Below are 13,116 nucleotides of genomic sequence, written 5' to 3' on the forward strand. Positions count from 1 at the left end.
AAAAAATCAGTATAATTTGACTCACTCGAGAGCATATGCTCAGAAGTTTCTTTTCCCTGGGAACTAATACTAATTTATATAAACTGAATTTTCTTTGTAGTTATAAGAATAGATTATTTACTCTCCAAGAAGTCTCAACTCTGCTGCAGGAAATTATGAAAATGATTTCTACTGTCATGTCTCTACATTCTTCTTACCATATTATCCCAAATAATTCCCTTACTATTACCAAAAAATGGTTTAAATAAAGCCTCAGGGGTCTCTTAAATAAGTTCTTGATTTAGCTAGTAATATAGCTATTTTGAATAAGAAGAAAGTTGTTTATTTAGAATTTAGAATTTATTTAGAATTGAAATTTAACTTAAATGTTCATAGTGGTTGAGTGCTTTTCTTATCATCATGAAGATTTTGTACAATTATGCCTTAAGAGAGCTTATTAAAATCAAATCAAATCACTATCTATTTCAGAGTCTATCACAATAGGAGGAAGATTAATTCTACCTCATGTACCTGCAATTCTTCAGTATCTCAGCAAAACCACAATAAGCGCAGAAAAGGTAAAAAAGAAAAAGAATAGAGCACAAGTCAGTAAAGAGCTTGGCATTCTTTCAAAGTAAGTGATATGTTGATACTTAAAAGATAACATTACCATCCTTGGTTTTAACTTTTTAAAAAATTATTATCTTGGCCAGGCGTGGTGGCTCACACCTGTAATCCCAGCACTTTGGGAGGCTGAGGTGGGTGGATCACCTGAGGTCAGGGGTTCAAGACCAGCCTGACCAACATGGCAAAACCCTGTCTCTACTAAAAATACAAAAGTTAGCTGGGCGTGGTGGTGGACACCTGTAATCTCAGCTACTCAGGAGACTGAGGCAGGAGAATGGCTTGAACCCAGGAGGCGGAGGTTGCAGTGAGCCAAGATCGCGCCACTGCACTCCAGCCTGGGTGACAGAGTGAGACTCCATCTCAAAAATAAAATAAAATAAAATAAATTTAAAAAAATTATTATCTTGTTTTTCAGGTGTTGGAATCTGGCAATAAGAAGCTAAAAAGTTTTTTAGTATTTTTGAATGCCCTTTACTTTTAAGTTAATGCAGAATTCCCTTTCTCTGCTGGATTACTTACTAGAAACCGTTCATAGCATCTGCCTTTATTTAATAAAATTAAAGGGGACAGATTTTTCAAAATCCTAAAGTAGACTAATAGATTTGTTTGTTTAGCCTTTGTGTATTTTGAGTTTTGTGGAATTGCAGTTTTTTACTCTTCAGTGTAATGATAAAAATAATTAACTTAAAAGAGCAGATTGTTCGGTTTTTTGAGTCAAGATCTCACAAGGGTTGTTAAAGAGTCTGTTTGGCAGTAGACCTAGGAGTGTATTGTGATTTCGGTAAAGGGAAAGGTTAATAAACCTGAGTGCAAGAAACAATTCTATCTTAATTTTAAGTTGACCATTACAAGGCTTAGTTGTTGAAAATGTATTTTTTCTGTTACTTACAACAATATCAACAAAAAGTGATATGTTTGAATCCTCTAGAAACTTCTTTGCAATGCATTTTAAAATACTATTGTATTTCTAAGTTATGCAGAGTGGGAAATCATACTAATACACTCATTAAATTTCATCCCAGGCTATGTAGTAGTAGAAAGATGATGAGAGGAGATTAGGAACCAGAAAGACCAGAGTTTGAAAGACCTGCTGTACTTCTTCTAGCTGTGAGACATCAGTTTCTCTGAGTCTCAGTTTTTTTCCGGGCAAAATCAGGCTGATGATTCCTATATTGCAGGGCTATCGTGGGTGTTAAATTGAAATACTGTACATAAACCCTTAAGTCTTGGCACTTAAAAATGTTATTTCTTTTCGAAATAAAACAATTACTAATTACCAGACTGGAGTTCACGCTAACCCACCTATTCACCTGTTCACTCTAACCCACACAATCAGATATTGCAAAAGAAATAGAATAGTGGCCATGAGCTTGATGTTGGAGAGGAGTAAGAGTGAGCACAGCTAAGTAACTGAGGTAAACTTTTTATACATGCACACATACTTAAAAGCTAGCTGCGTATTGGAATGCTAAAACTGTCTTTAGTCATTGTTTTTCTACAAAAAGTTTAACTTCTTAGAGAAATATCCTTGTATATGTTCCTTACATATCCGTTTTTTCCTTCTTTAGGATCAGCAAGTTTATGAAAGACAAAGAACAAAGTTCTGTACTCATTACGCTTCTCCTTCCATTCCTCCACCGTGGCAATATTGCTGAGGTACAAACTCATAGGACACTTACTTTGTCTCTAGAGTGGCACTTTATCACTAGGTTTACTTGTGAGCAGCAATTTTACTGGCTAGATTTTTGTGATGCATTTGTCCCAAGGAACTTAAAATACTTTATATAGAAATAAAAAAAATTAGAAATAGAGGGAAAAGATTGGGACAGACACTAGGAATGGGGGCAGGCAAGAAAGCAGAGACATCGTCATCTACAACAACAAAGTACTAGCCCCTTTATTTCCCTTGTTTAGCTTCTGATTCATTTCAGGGGTTTTTCTTTCTCTAATAAGCCTGGAACCCAAGAAGTGCATTGTGTAATCTTTTTTTTTTTTTTTTTTTTTGAGATGGAGTTTCACTCTTGTCCTCCAGGCTGGAGTGCAGTGGCACAATCTCGGCTCACTGCAACCTCCACCTCCTGGGTTCAAGCAATTCTCCTGCCTCAGCCTCCCAAGTAGCTGGGACTACAGGTGCCTGCCACCACGCCCAGCTAATTTTTTTGTATTTTTAGTAGGGATGGGGTTTCACCGTGTTGGCCAGGCTGGCCTGGAACTCCTGACCTCGGGTGATCTGCCCGCCTCGGCCTCCCAAAGTGCTGGGATTACAGGCATGAGCCATCGCGCCCGGCCTCATTATATAATCTTAATTGTAGATCACAGTGGCAAAACAGAATAAAAATCAGACTTTTAATATTCAGACACAGCTAAGTGTTCCTGATACGATTTTCAAACCCTAGTTCAATCTTAATTAGGAGTCCTCCAGTGGCTCAAGCTCATTTGTCAGACCTCAGTAGTGATACTAAACATTTCTCCCCACATAGTTGTTCAATTTAGAAGACTACAGATCTGTAGACAACCAGAAATGTATACAGTTGGCCCTCTGTATTCACATTTCCACATATGTGGATTCAACCAATCATAGATGAAAATATTTGGAGAAATAACAATATAATTATAAAAATGATAGAAACTTTAACTGGCAGGGCACGGTGGCTCACGCCTGTAATCCCCGCACTTTGGGAGGCCGAGGCGGGCAGATCACGAGGTCAGGAGTTCAAGACCAGGGTGGCCAACATAGTGAAACCCTGTTTCTACTAAAAATAAAAAAATTAGCCTGGCGTGGTGGCGTATGTCTGTATTCCCAGCTACTCAGAAGGCTGAGGCAGGAGAATCGCTTGAACCCAGGAGGTGGAGGTTGTGGTGAGCTGAGATCATGCCACTGCACTCCAGACTGGACAACAGAGTGAGACTCCATCTCAAAAAATATATAAGTAAAATAAAAATAAAAAATAAAAATAATACAAATTTTAAAAATGCAGTATAACAACTATTTACATAGCATTTACATTGTATTGGGTATTATAAGTAATTTAGAGGTGACTTAAAATATACAGAAGGGTGTGTGTGGGTGATATGCAAATACCATGCCATTTTATATAAGGGACTTAAACATCCTTGGAGTTTGGTATTTTTTGGGGTCCTGGAACCAGTCCCCCTTGGATACTGAGGGACGACTGTACTTCAGCAAGCTCATTTTCTTGTATCTTTTTTGATTAGACAATAGAAGAAATTATGTTTCAAAACTACATATATTGCTTATTAGAATTAACGGAAGAAACTGGTTCACACATTCTTATGGGTTTTACATTAAATTAAAATGCTAAAAACTTTTAAAAGACGATAAAATAATTTTTCCAATTACTACTTTTACATCTTATTCACAATTGTTTTCTGTGCTATAATATATTAAAGTATAAGTTGACCAGTTTATAACTTACTGAAATATGATTTCTCTGATTATTTCTTCTCAAGGATACAGAGGTTGATATTCTGGTGACAGTACAAAACTTGTTAAAGCATTGTGTGGACCCTACAAGCTTCCTCAAGCCTATAGCAAAACTTTTCTCAGTTATTAAGAACAAATTGTCAAGAAAATTGCTTTGTACGGTTTTTGAGGTCTGTACTATTCATTTTTACTCCAAATCACCCTTTTTAAAAAAATGTAATTATGACTTGTAAACCATATTAGGGGCTTTCTTCATGCCAGGGTGATGTTTTTATATGAATTTGAATGGGGACAGGTAGCTGAGGGGAGGAGGGCAGAAAAGTTAAAGTTTTATTCACTGATAAATACACTGTTTTCTTTCCTTTCAGACTCTTTCTGATTTTGAGAGTGGGTTAAAATATATTACTGATGTTGTCAAGGTAAGAAAGAAGGGTTTCTCTTTGGCTTCAAAAGTATTATCATTTTTGTTTACTGAAGATTTATATGCCTTCTTTTATATAATTTCAATGGCATTTCTTATAGCTTAACGCCTTCGATCAAAGACATCTTGATGATATCAACTTCGACGTTCGCTTTGAGACTTTCCAGACCATCACCTCTTATATTAAAGAAACGCAAATTGTGGATGTTAACTACCTAATTCCAGTTATGCATAATTGTTTCTATAATCTAGAGGTAGGTTATTATAGCAAAATTTTTAAATTATTTTTTATTATTTTGGTAATACGGCTGCCTAATACAGTGACTTGATCTTTAAATTTGTTTTTTGAGGGGGGACAAAGGTTTTTAGGATTAAATTTCTTTTAGATGAAGAATCTTATGTCTGGCAAAACAGTTATTCTCATGATTTAAAAGGCAAATATTGTGAATAAAATAATACATATGAAAGCATTTTGAAAAAAATCAAGAAGTTATGTATTAGAATAGGGAAATCCATAGAGATGAAGTACATTAGGTCACTAAAGGCTGCAGAAAGGGAGGAATGGGGCATGATTTCTAATGGGTATAGGGTTTCTTTTGGGAGTGATGAAAATGTTCTGGAATTAGTGGTGATGATCACACAACCTCATGAATATACTTAAAACCACTGAATTGTAAATTTTTTTTTGGAGACAGGATCTCGTTCTGTCACCCAGGCTAGAGTGCAGTGATGCGATCTTGGTTCACTGCAGCCTCTGCCGCCAGGTTCAACCAATTCTCCCACCTCAGCCTCCCGAATAGTAGCTGGGATTACAGGGGCACGCCACCACACCCACCCAATTTTTGCATTTTATTAGAGACGAGGTTTCACCATGTTGGCCAGGCTAGTCTCGAACTTCTGACCTGAGGTGATCCGCCCATCTTGGCCTCCCAAAGTGCTGGGATTATAGGTGTGGGCCACCGCACCCAGCCAAATAGTAAATTTTTTAAAAGGGTGAATTTTATGGTGTGTCAATTATGTCAATTTTTAAACATGCAACTATACTAATTGAAAATTATCCCTTTTTTATTGAAGTTATAAGAGAATTAAAAAGTGTTTGGAATATATTAAGTGCTATGTTGCTGAACTAAATTAAAATCCAAAAATGCAGAAAATGAAACCTTTGATTATTGTTAATCATGTAGTGGCATCAGTGATCTCTTTGTGGCATTTTATAGTTATTCATCTAATATTAAGGATTACATAATATATGAAAAAATAATCTCCCCGTTTTATACTCATTCTTCATAATCATGCCAAAATTCAGCACAAAAAATTCTAAGTCGCTGCCTGGCTGGCTGAGTCAAGGATACCTTCCCTACACTCACTTCGACATTCTTCAAACCACAAACTCTGGAGCAGCCAATTCTGTCATTTTCAGTAATGACCTGATACTGATTATTGAAAACTGGCTTTAGTGAACCTTTTAGACTGCCTGCTTTGGGAAGTAAAACTAATTAACAAGGACGTTTCATAGTGCTGCCTGAAATTAAATGACACTTCTTGGGAAGCGTGGTTTTTCAGCCATTTACAGTATTATATTCCTCACAGAACATTTGGTTCTCCCTTAGGTTTGAAATATTTGTGGGAACTTGCTTAGTAGGCATTTTTACAAGCACGGTGACAGAATTTTGTAGATGCTTGCACTGGGAAGTAATATTCCATATTGTAGTTATTACAGAGAATAATTTCTTTTTTATTTCTCTTTTTTGCAGTTAGGAGATATGAGTTTAAGTGATAATGCCAGCATGTGCCTGATGAGTATCATCAAAAAGCTAGCTGCCTTGAATGTCACAGAGAAAGACTATAGAGAAATCATCCACCGTTCACTCCTGGAGAAATTGAGAAAAGGTCTGAAGAGCCAGACAGAGGTATATAACTTTGTGTTTTAGGCACTACTGTCTGAGGCTGTGTTTTGTTTTGTTTTCCCATGTTTGCTACTGTTGTATAGAAAAGTAGTCAGGCTTAGTGCATTTAATGAGAATACTTGGTTGAGTAAATAGTCACCAGACTTTTAATGGGAGTGGGTCTAGAAAGGAGAGCACTTTTTTTTGTTTTTTTTGTTTTTTGTTTTTGAGACGGAGTCTCGCTCTGTTGCCCAGGCTGGACTGCAGTGGCGTGATCTTGGCTCACTGCAGCCTCCGCCTCCCGGGTTCAAGTGATTCTCCTGCCTCAGCCTCCAGAGTAGCCAGGATTACAGGCACATGCCACCACGCCCAGCTAATTTTTGTATTTTTAGTAGAGACGGGGTTTCACCATGTTGGCCAAGCTGGTCCCGAACTCCTGACCTCAAGTGATCCACCTGCCTCAGCCTCCCAAATTGCTGGGATTACAGGCATGAGCCACCATGCCTGGCCACCAGTCACTTTGGATCTAATATAGCTGTCAGGTTTTTTTTGTTTTTTTTGAGACAGGGACTCACTTTGTTGCCTAGGCTGGAGTACACCACCACACCTGGCTGATTTTTGTATTTTTTGTAGAGACAGGATTTCACCATGTTGTCCAGGCTGTCCTCAAACTCCTGGGCTCAAGCAATCCTGATTTTTTTTTTTAACAGTGGAAATATTTTACTTTTTAAAATTTTATGTTTTTTTCTGTTTCCTCATATTATCTCAGAAACAAATTCTTTTTAAAATAAAATGTTTTTTCTCCACTTCATATTTACAGAGTATTCAGCAGGATTATACCACGATACTTTCCTGTTTAATTCAAACCTTTCCAAACCAACTGGAATTCAAAGACTTGGTACAACTTACTCATTACCATGACCCAGAAATGGACTTCTTTGAGAACATGAAGCACATTCAGGTAGAAGACAATTCTGCTTTTTCCTACCTACGACATAAGCATACATATTTCAAACAGTTCTACCTCATTTGGAAAGACATGTTTTAACTTTCCAAAAAGGTTTAAGCTTCTCTTTCCTTGGTCTTTATGATCATCATTGAAATTTGTATTAAGATGATCATTTCCTGGATTCTAATTTCTTTGGTGGTATCACAAACCACAGTTAATAATAGTGTCGCTTTTCTCTGCCTTTTCCTAAGAAGTGTAAATGCTTTGGGTCCATTGTTAAACAAATGCTATGGATTATATCTCTGAAAGCAAATCAAGGCACAGGTGTTTGCTCTTGTAACACATGGACTGTGTTTCACTTCCTTAATCTTTGTCTTTTTTTTTTTTTTTTTTTGAGATGGAGCTTCGCTCTTGTTGCCCAGGCTGGAGTGCAATGGCGCACTCTGCTCACTGTAACCTCCGCCTCCAGGGTTCAAGTGATTCTCCTGCCTCAGCCTCCTGAGTAGCTGGGATTACAGGCATGCACCACCACACCCACCTAATTTTGTAGTTTTAGTAGAGACGGGGTTTTCTCCATGTTGGTCAGGCTGGTCTTGAACTCCCGACCTCAGGTGATCTGCCCATCTCGGCCTCCCAAGTGCTGGGATTACAGGCATGAGCCACCGCACCTGGCCACTCCTTTAACCTTTTCATGAAAAGAGAATATGATACTAAAATGGAGCTGGTTGTAGGTGAGATTATTTGGTAACTAATTCATATTTTATCTTACTCATAGATCCACAGAAGAGCAAGAGCCTTGAAGAAACTTGCAAAACAACTAATGGAAGGCAAAGTTGTTCTGTCTTCTAAATCTCTTCAGAATTACATCATGCCTTATGCCATGACTCCAATTTTTGATGAGAAAATGCTCAAGGTAGGTCATTAGATCTAGAAACCAAGGACCCTCTTCCCATACCATGACACACTTTGCCAAAATAAACATGGAGTTGGTGGTGTTTGTGTTGATGTCATCACCATAATTAGAGGTTTAGAATAGTTCTAAAGTTCTTAGAACTGTGCCTGACACATAGTAAATGCTATATAAATGGTGACTATTATTTGTGTTTTTGCTATTATTAGCTCACAAAAGCCGAGCGCAAAATATTCTTCCTCCTAGAAATTATCCCATTATTAAAATTGCATACTTTTATTTTTGTGTCATAGGACTTAAATCTGGTTAACTCCCCTAGTCAGCAGTCATTATTTTTGCAAATGATTTACAAGAAATGAAATGAAATAGTATGTTATCATTAACACCATACCAGGTACCAGGCACTATTTCAAGTGCTTCATTCTCACAACAACTCAACCCCCTGGAGTAGGGTAGGGACTATTCTTCAACTACTATTTTACAGGGTAGTAATCTGAGAAGAAGTGAGGTTATATAACTTTCTCAGAGACACCCAGAGTCGGAACTGGTATTCCAACTTAGGGCTGTTTTAACCTTTATATTACACAGTGCCTAGAATGGTGCCTGGCACATAGTAAAGACTAGATAAGTAATTATTGATTAAAAAGATTAATGAGGTCAAGTGCAGTGGCTCACACCTGTAATCTCAGCACTTTAGGAGGCCGAGGCAGGTGGATCACTTGAGGTCAGGAGTTTGAGACCAGCCTGGCCAACATGGCAAAAACCCATGTGTACCAAAAATATAAAAATTAGCCATGCCTGGTGGTGCATGCCTGTAATCCCAGCTACTCGGGAGGCTGAGGCAGGAGGATCATTTGAACCCAGGAGGCAGAGGCTGCAGTGAGCCGAGATCATGCCACTACACTCCAGCCTGGGTGACAGAGCGAGACTATTTGAAAAAAAAAAAGATTAATGAAAGGTGGTATTAAATGATCATAGAAATTCAAATCTAACTGTAGTAATGTCAGGATTTGTGACTTAAATTTATACTGTTGATTACATGGCCTTATACAATAATAGATTTCCTCTGTTGTTTCAGGATATTCAAAATGTTTAGAAGAATTACCTAAGTAGTTAAAAGATAGCTCCCTTATATTCTAGTTTAAAAGCTAGTAAGCCCAACCTAACTGTTTGATGCCATTGAAATATGAATGGTATGTAGACAGGAAAAAAATAAAGTATACTTAGCTTTGGTTGATGTTCACATGGTATCTCCTTTTTTTGAGATGGAATCTCACTCTGTCACCTAGGCTGGAGTGCAGTAGCGTGATCTCAGCTCACTGCAACCTCCACCTCCCAGGTTCCAGTGATTCTCCTGCCTCAGCCTCCTGAGTAGCTGGGATTACAGGCGCCCGCCACCACGCCCAGCTAATTTTTGTAGTTTTAGTAAAGATGGGGTTTTGCCATATTCTCCAGGCTGGTCTCTAACTCCTGACCTTAGGTGATCTGCCCACCTCAGCCTCCCAAGGTGCTGGGATTACAGGCGTGAGCCACCACGCCCGGCTGGTATATCCTTTTCTAGCCTTATATTTTTAACCTAATTATGAGTTTACATTTAAAGTTGGTTTCTTATTGGTAGCTTTTAACTGGGTCTTGTTTTTTATCCAGTCCAACAACCTTTTAACTGGTATTTAGACCATTCACATTTAATATGATTATTTATAAGGTTGTGTTTAGATCTGAGTCTTGTTATTTTCCATTTGACCCAATTTTTTTCTTTTTTTCTCTTTATCTTTTTTCTATTGGATTAATTGTACTTTTTGAGATTTTATTTTATCTCCATTGGCTTATTAGTTATTGAGGGATTTTTGCCATAGGTTTTTGCCTCTCCATTCATTTTAAACCACACAATACATTGTTGTCATTTTCACTTTAAGTAGTCAATTATCTTTTAAGGAGCTCTTTGAAAATAAAGAAAAGGTCTTTTATATTTGCTTACATATTTGTAGTTTCTGGTGCTCTTTGTTTCTTTGTGGAGATCCAAATATTGATCTGGTATCATTTTTCTTCTTTAAATTATATTTTTAAAATTTCTTATTTATTTGTTGTGGCAGGAAACAAAGGAGGATTTTTTTGTTGTTGTTTGTTTTTTTGTGTGTGTATGTGAGTTTTTGGGTTTTTTTTTGGAGAGACAGGGTCTCCTTTGTTGCTCAGGCTGGTCTTAAACACCTGGCCTCAAGCAACCCTCCCACCCTAGCCTCCAAAGTACTGAGATTACAGGCATGAGCCACTGTGCCTGGACTTCATTTTATTTCTGACAAGAGGACTTTCCTTAAGTTTTAGTACAGGTCTGCTAGTGATTGATTCTTGCAGCTTTTGTTTGTCTTTTCTTGTCTTTGTTTTTGCAAGGTAATGTTGCTGGGTATAGAATTCTAGATTGACAGGTTTATTGTTTTTTTTTGTTTTTGTTTTTTCCTTCCAGTACTTTAAAGATGGTGCTCAACTGTATTCTGGCTTGTATTATTTCCAATGAGAAGTTATTCTTAACTTTGTTCCCCCAAGTGTAATGTGTTTGGGGTTTTTTTGTTTTTGTTTTGTTTTGTTTTTTGTTTGTTGTTGTTATTGTATGGCCTGGCCCTTGTAGACAGTTTCTGGATTTTTTTTCATAGTTTTTTCTTAACTGCTTTTAAAAATGTATCTCTTTACCTTTGGTTTTAAGCCATTTGATTATGAGTGTGCCTTAGTGTCATTTCTTTTATGATTCTTGTGCTTGGGGTTCATTGACCTTCTTGAATATGTAGATATGTAGTTTGCATCAAACTTGAAAATTTTCTTTTTCTTTTTTTTTTTTTTTTTTTTTTTTGAGACAGAATCTCACTCTGTCACCCAGGCTGGAGTGAGAATGTCACTCTGTCACCCAGGCTGCAGTGGCACAATCTCTGCTTACTGCAACCTCTGTCTCTCAGGTTCAAGTGATTCTCCTACCTCAGCCTCTCTGGTAACTGGGACTACAGCCATACACCTTGACTCTTGGCTGATTTTATTATATTTTTGGTAGAGACAGGGTTTCATTATGTTTTCCAGGCTGGTCTCGAACTCCTGACCTCAAGTGATCCACCCACCATGGCCTCCCAAAGTGTTGAGATTACAGGGTTGAGCCACTGTTCCCAGCCAAACTTGGAAATTTTCAAATATTATTTATTTTAATATTTTTGGGTCCCCTTCTTGCCTTTGGAGACTCCAGTGTACATTATTAGGTCACTTGAAGTTGTTCCATAACTCAGAGGCTTTTATATTGTTTTGCTTTTTTTTTTCATCTTTTTTTTTTCTCGGTTTCATTTTGTTTCATTTTTCTGTTGCTCTGTCTTCAGGTTCACTAATCTTTTCTTCTGCATTGTCTAATCTGCTGTAAATCCCATCCAGTATATCTTCCCTCTCAGAATTGTCTTTTTTATCTCTAGAAGTTCAATTTCATCTTTTTAAAATATCTTTCATGTCTCTCCTTAACATGCTCATATTTTTCTCTCACTTCTTTTATTTTTCTAAATATTAATGTTTCAACTGCTTATAACCATATGAGAATTTTATAAATTATTGCCAAGGCTGTTAGAAAACTTGCACAGTGTCTTGCTCTGTCTCCCAGGCTGAAGTGCAGTGGTATGATCATAGCTCACTGCAGCTTCAAACTCCTGGACTCAAATGATCCTCCTACCTCTGCCTCCCAAGTACCTGGGACTCCAGGTGTACACCACTGCACCTGGCTAATTTTTAATTTATTTTTTTGTAGAGATGGGGTTCTCACTTTGTTGCCCAGGCTACTCTCAAGTGATCCTCCCACATTGGCCTCCCGAGTAGCTGGGACTACAGGCAAGCACCACCATGCCCAGCTGTAATTTCTTATTAGGTGCCAGACATTATGAATTTTACCTTACTGGGTGTTGGGTACATTTGGATGTCTTTAAGTATTCCTGAGAATTATTCTCAGGTGCAGTTAGGTTACTTGTGAATAGTCTAATTCTTTAGAGTCTTGCTTTCAAGCTCTCTTAGGGCAGGAGCAGCCTTTAGTTTATGACTAATATGGCCCTGGTACTGAGACACTACCATTCTAAGTACCTAAATGCCCAATGCCCTGTGTAGCATGAGGCATTTCACTCTGGCTGATAGGACTGTGAACTAGCCTCAACCTTATATGGTCTTTGATGATTGTTTTGCCTGTTCCCTTCTGTGGTTCTTTTCCCGTGTCTTCCTTACTCACGCTTACTGCTCAGTACTCAGCCGAAGACTCCGGGGGCTTGCTCTGTGCAGCTTCCCTCTGTGCAGCTCTCCTCTCTGGTGCTGTGCCCCGTGGACTCTAGCTACCGTAGCCTCAACCCTGTCTCCTAACTCAGGAAGATCACTGGGCTCTTTTTGGGTTTCTCTTCCTGTGCTGCAACTTAACAGTTCTCTCCACACAGTAAATTGGGGTAATTATAAGCCTCACTTTATTTATTTCTTTTCTCTCTCAGAGATCACTGGCCTGCAGTGGTTGATATCCAAGATTTGGAAACTGTTGTTTCATGTATTTTTTTTTTTTTTTTTTCCGAGACGCAGTCTCACTCTGTCGCCTAGGGTGGGGTGCAGTGGCACAATCTTGGCTCACTGCAACCTCTGCCTCCCGGGATCAAGTGATCCTCCTGCCACAGCCTCCTGAGTAGCTGGGATTACAGGTGCACACCACCATGCCCAGCTAATTTTTGTATTTTTAGTAGAGATGGGGTTTCACCATGTTGGTCAGGCTGGTCTTGAACTCCTGACCTCGTGATCCACCAGCCTCGGCCGCCCAAAGTGCTGGGATTACAGGCGTGTGCCACCGCGCCTGGTCCGTTTCATGTATTTTGCCTGCTTTTCTAGTTTAAGGTCTAAAGGTAAATCCACTCTCTG

At 38.3% G+C, this 13,116-nt stretch overlaps 1 protein-coding gene across 2 annotated transcripts in view; it reads left to right on the forward strand.

Moving 5' to 3' along the window:
* Positions 1 to 13,116, forward strand: part of UTP20 (UTP20 small subunit processome component) — a 107,887-nt gene that overhangs the window by 60,163 nt on the left and 34,608 nt on the right. For both annotated transcript variants that reach the window (XM_016924041.4, XM_016924043.4), the window contains 8 exons: positions 469 to 613; positions 2,175 to 2,262; positions 4,078 to 4,221; positions 4,420 to 4,470; positions 4,574 to 4,726; positions 6,227 to 6,382; positions 7,179 to 7,319; positions 8,083 to 8,220. In XM_016924041.4, the coding sequence (XP_016779530.4) occupies positions 469 to 613; positions 2,175 to 2,262; positions 4,078 to 4,221; positions 4,420 to 4,470; positions 4,574 to 4,726; positions 6,227 to 6,382; positions 7,179 to 7,319; positions 8,083 to 8,220 (1,016 nt within the window). The remainder of the gene's footprint in view (positions 1 to 468; positions 614 to 2,174; positions 2,263 to 4,077; positions 4,222 to 4,419; positions 4,471 to 4,573; positions 4,727 to 6,226; positions 6,383 to 7,178; positions 7,320 to 8,082; positions 8,221 to 13,116) is intronic.

The sequence above is a fragment of the Pan troglodytes genome, chromosome 10 (assembly GCF_028858775.2).
Source record: "Pan troglodytes isolate AG18354 chromosome 10, NHGRI_mPanTro3-v2.0_pri, whole genome shotgun sequence".
NCBI lineage: Eukaryota > Metazoa > Chordata > Mammalia > Primates > Hominidae > Pan > Pan troglodytes.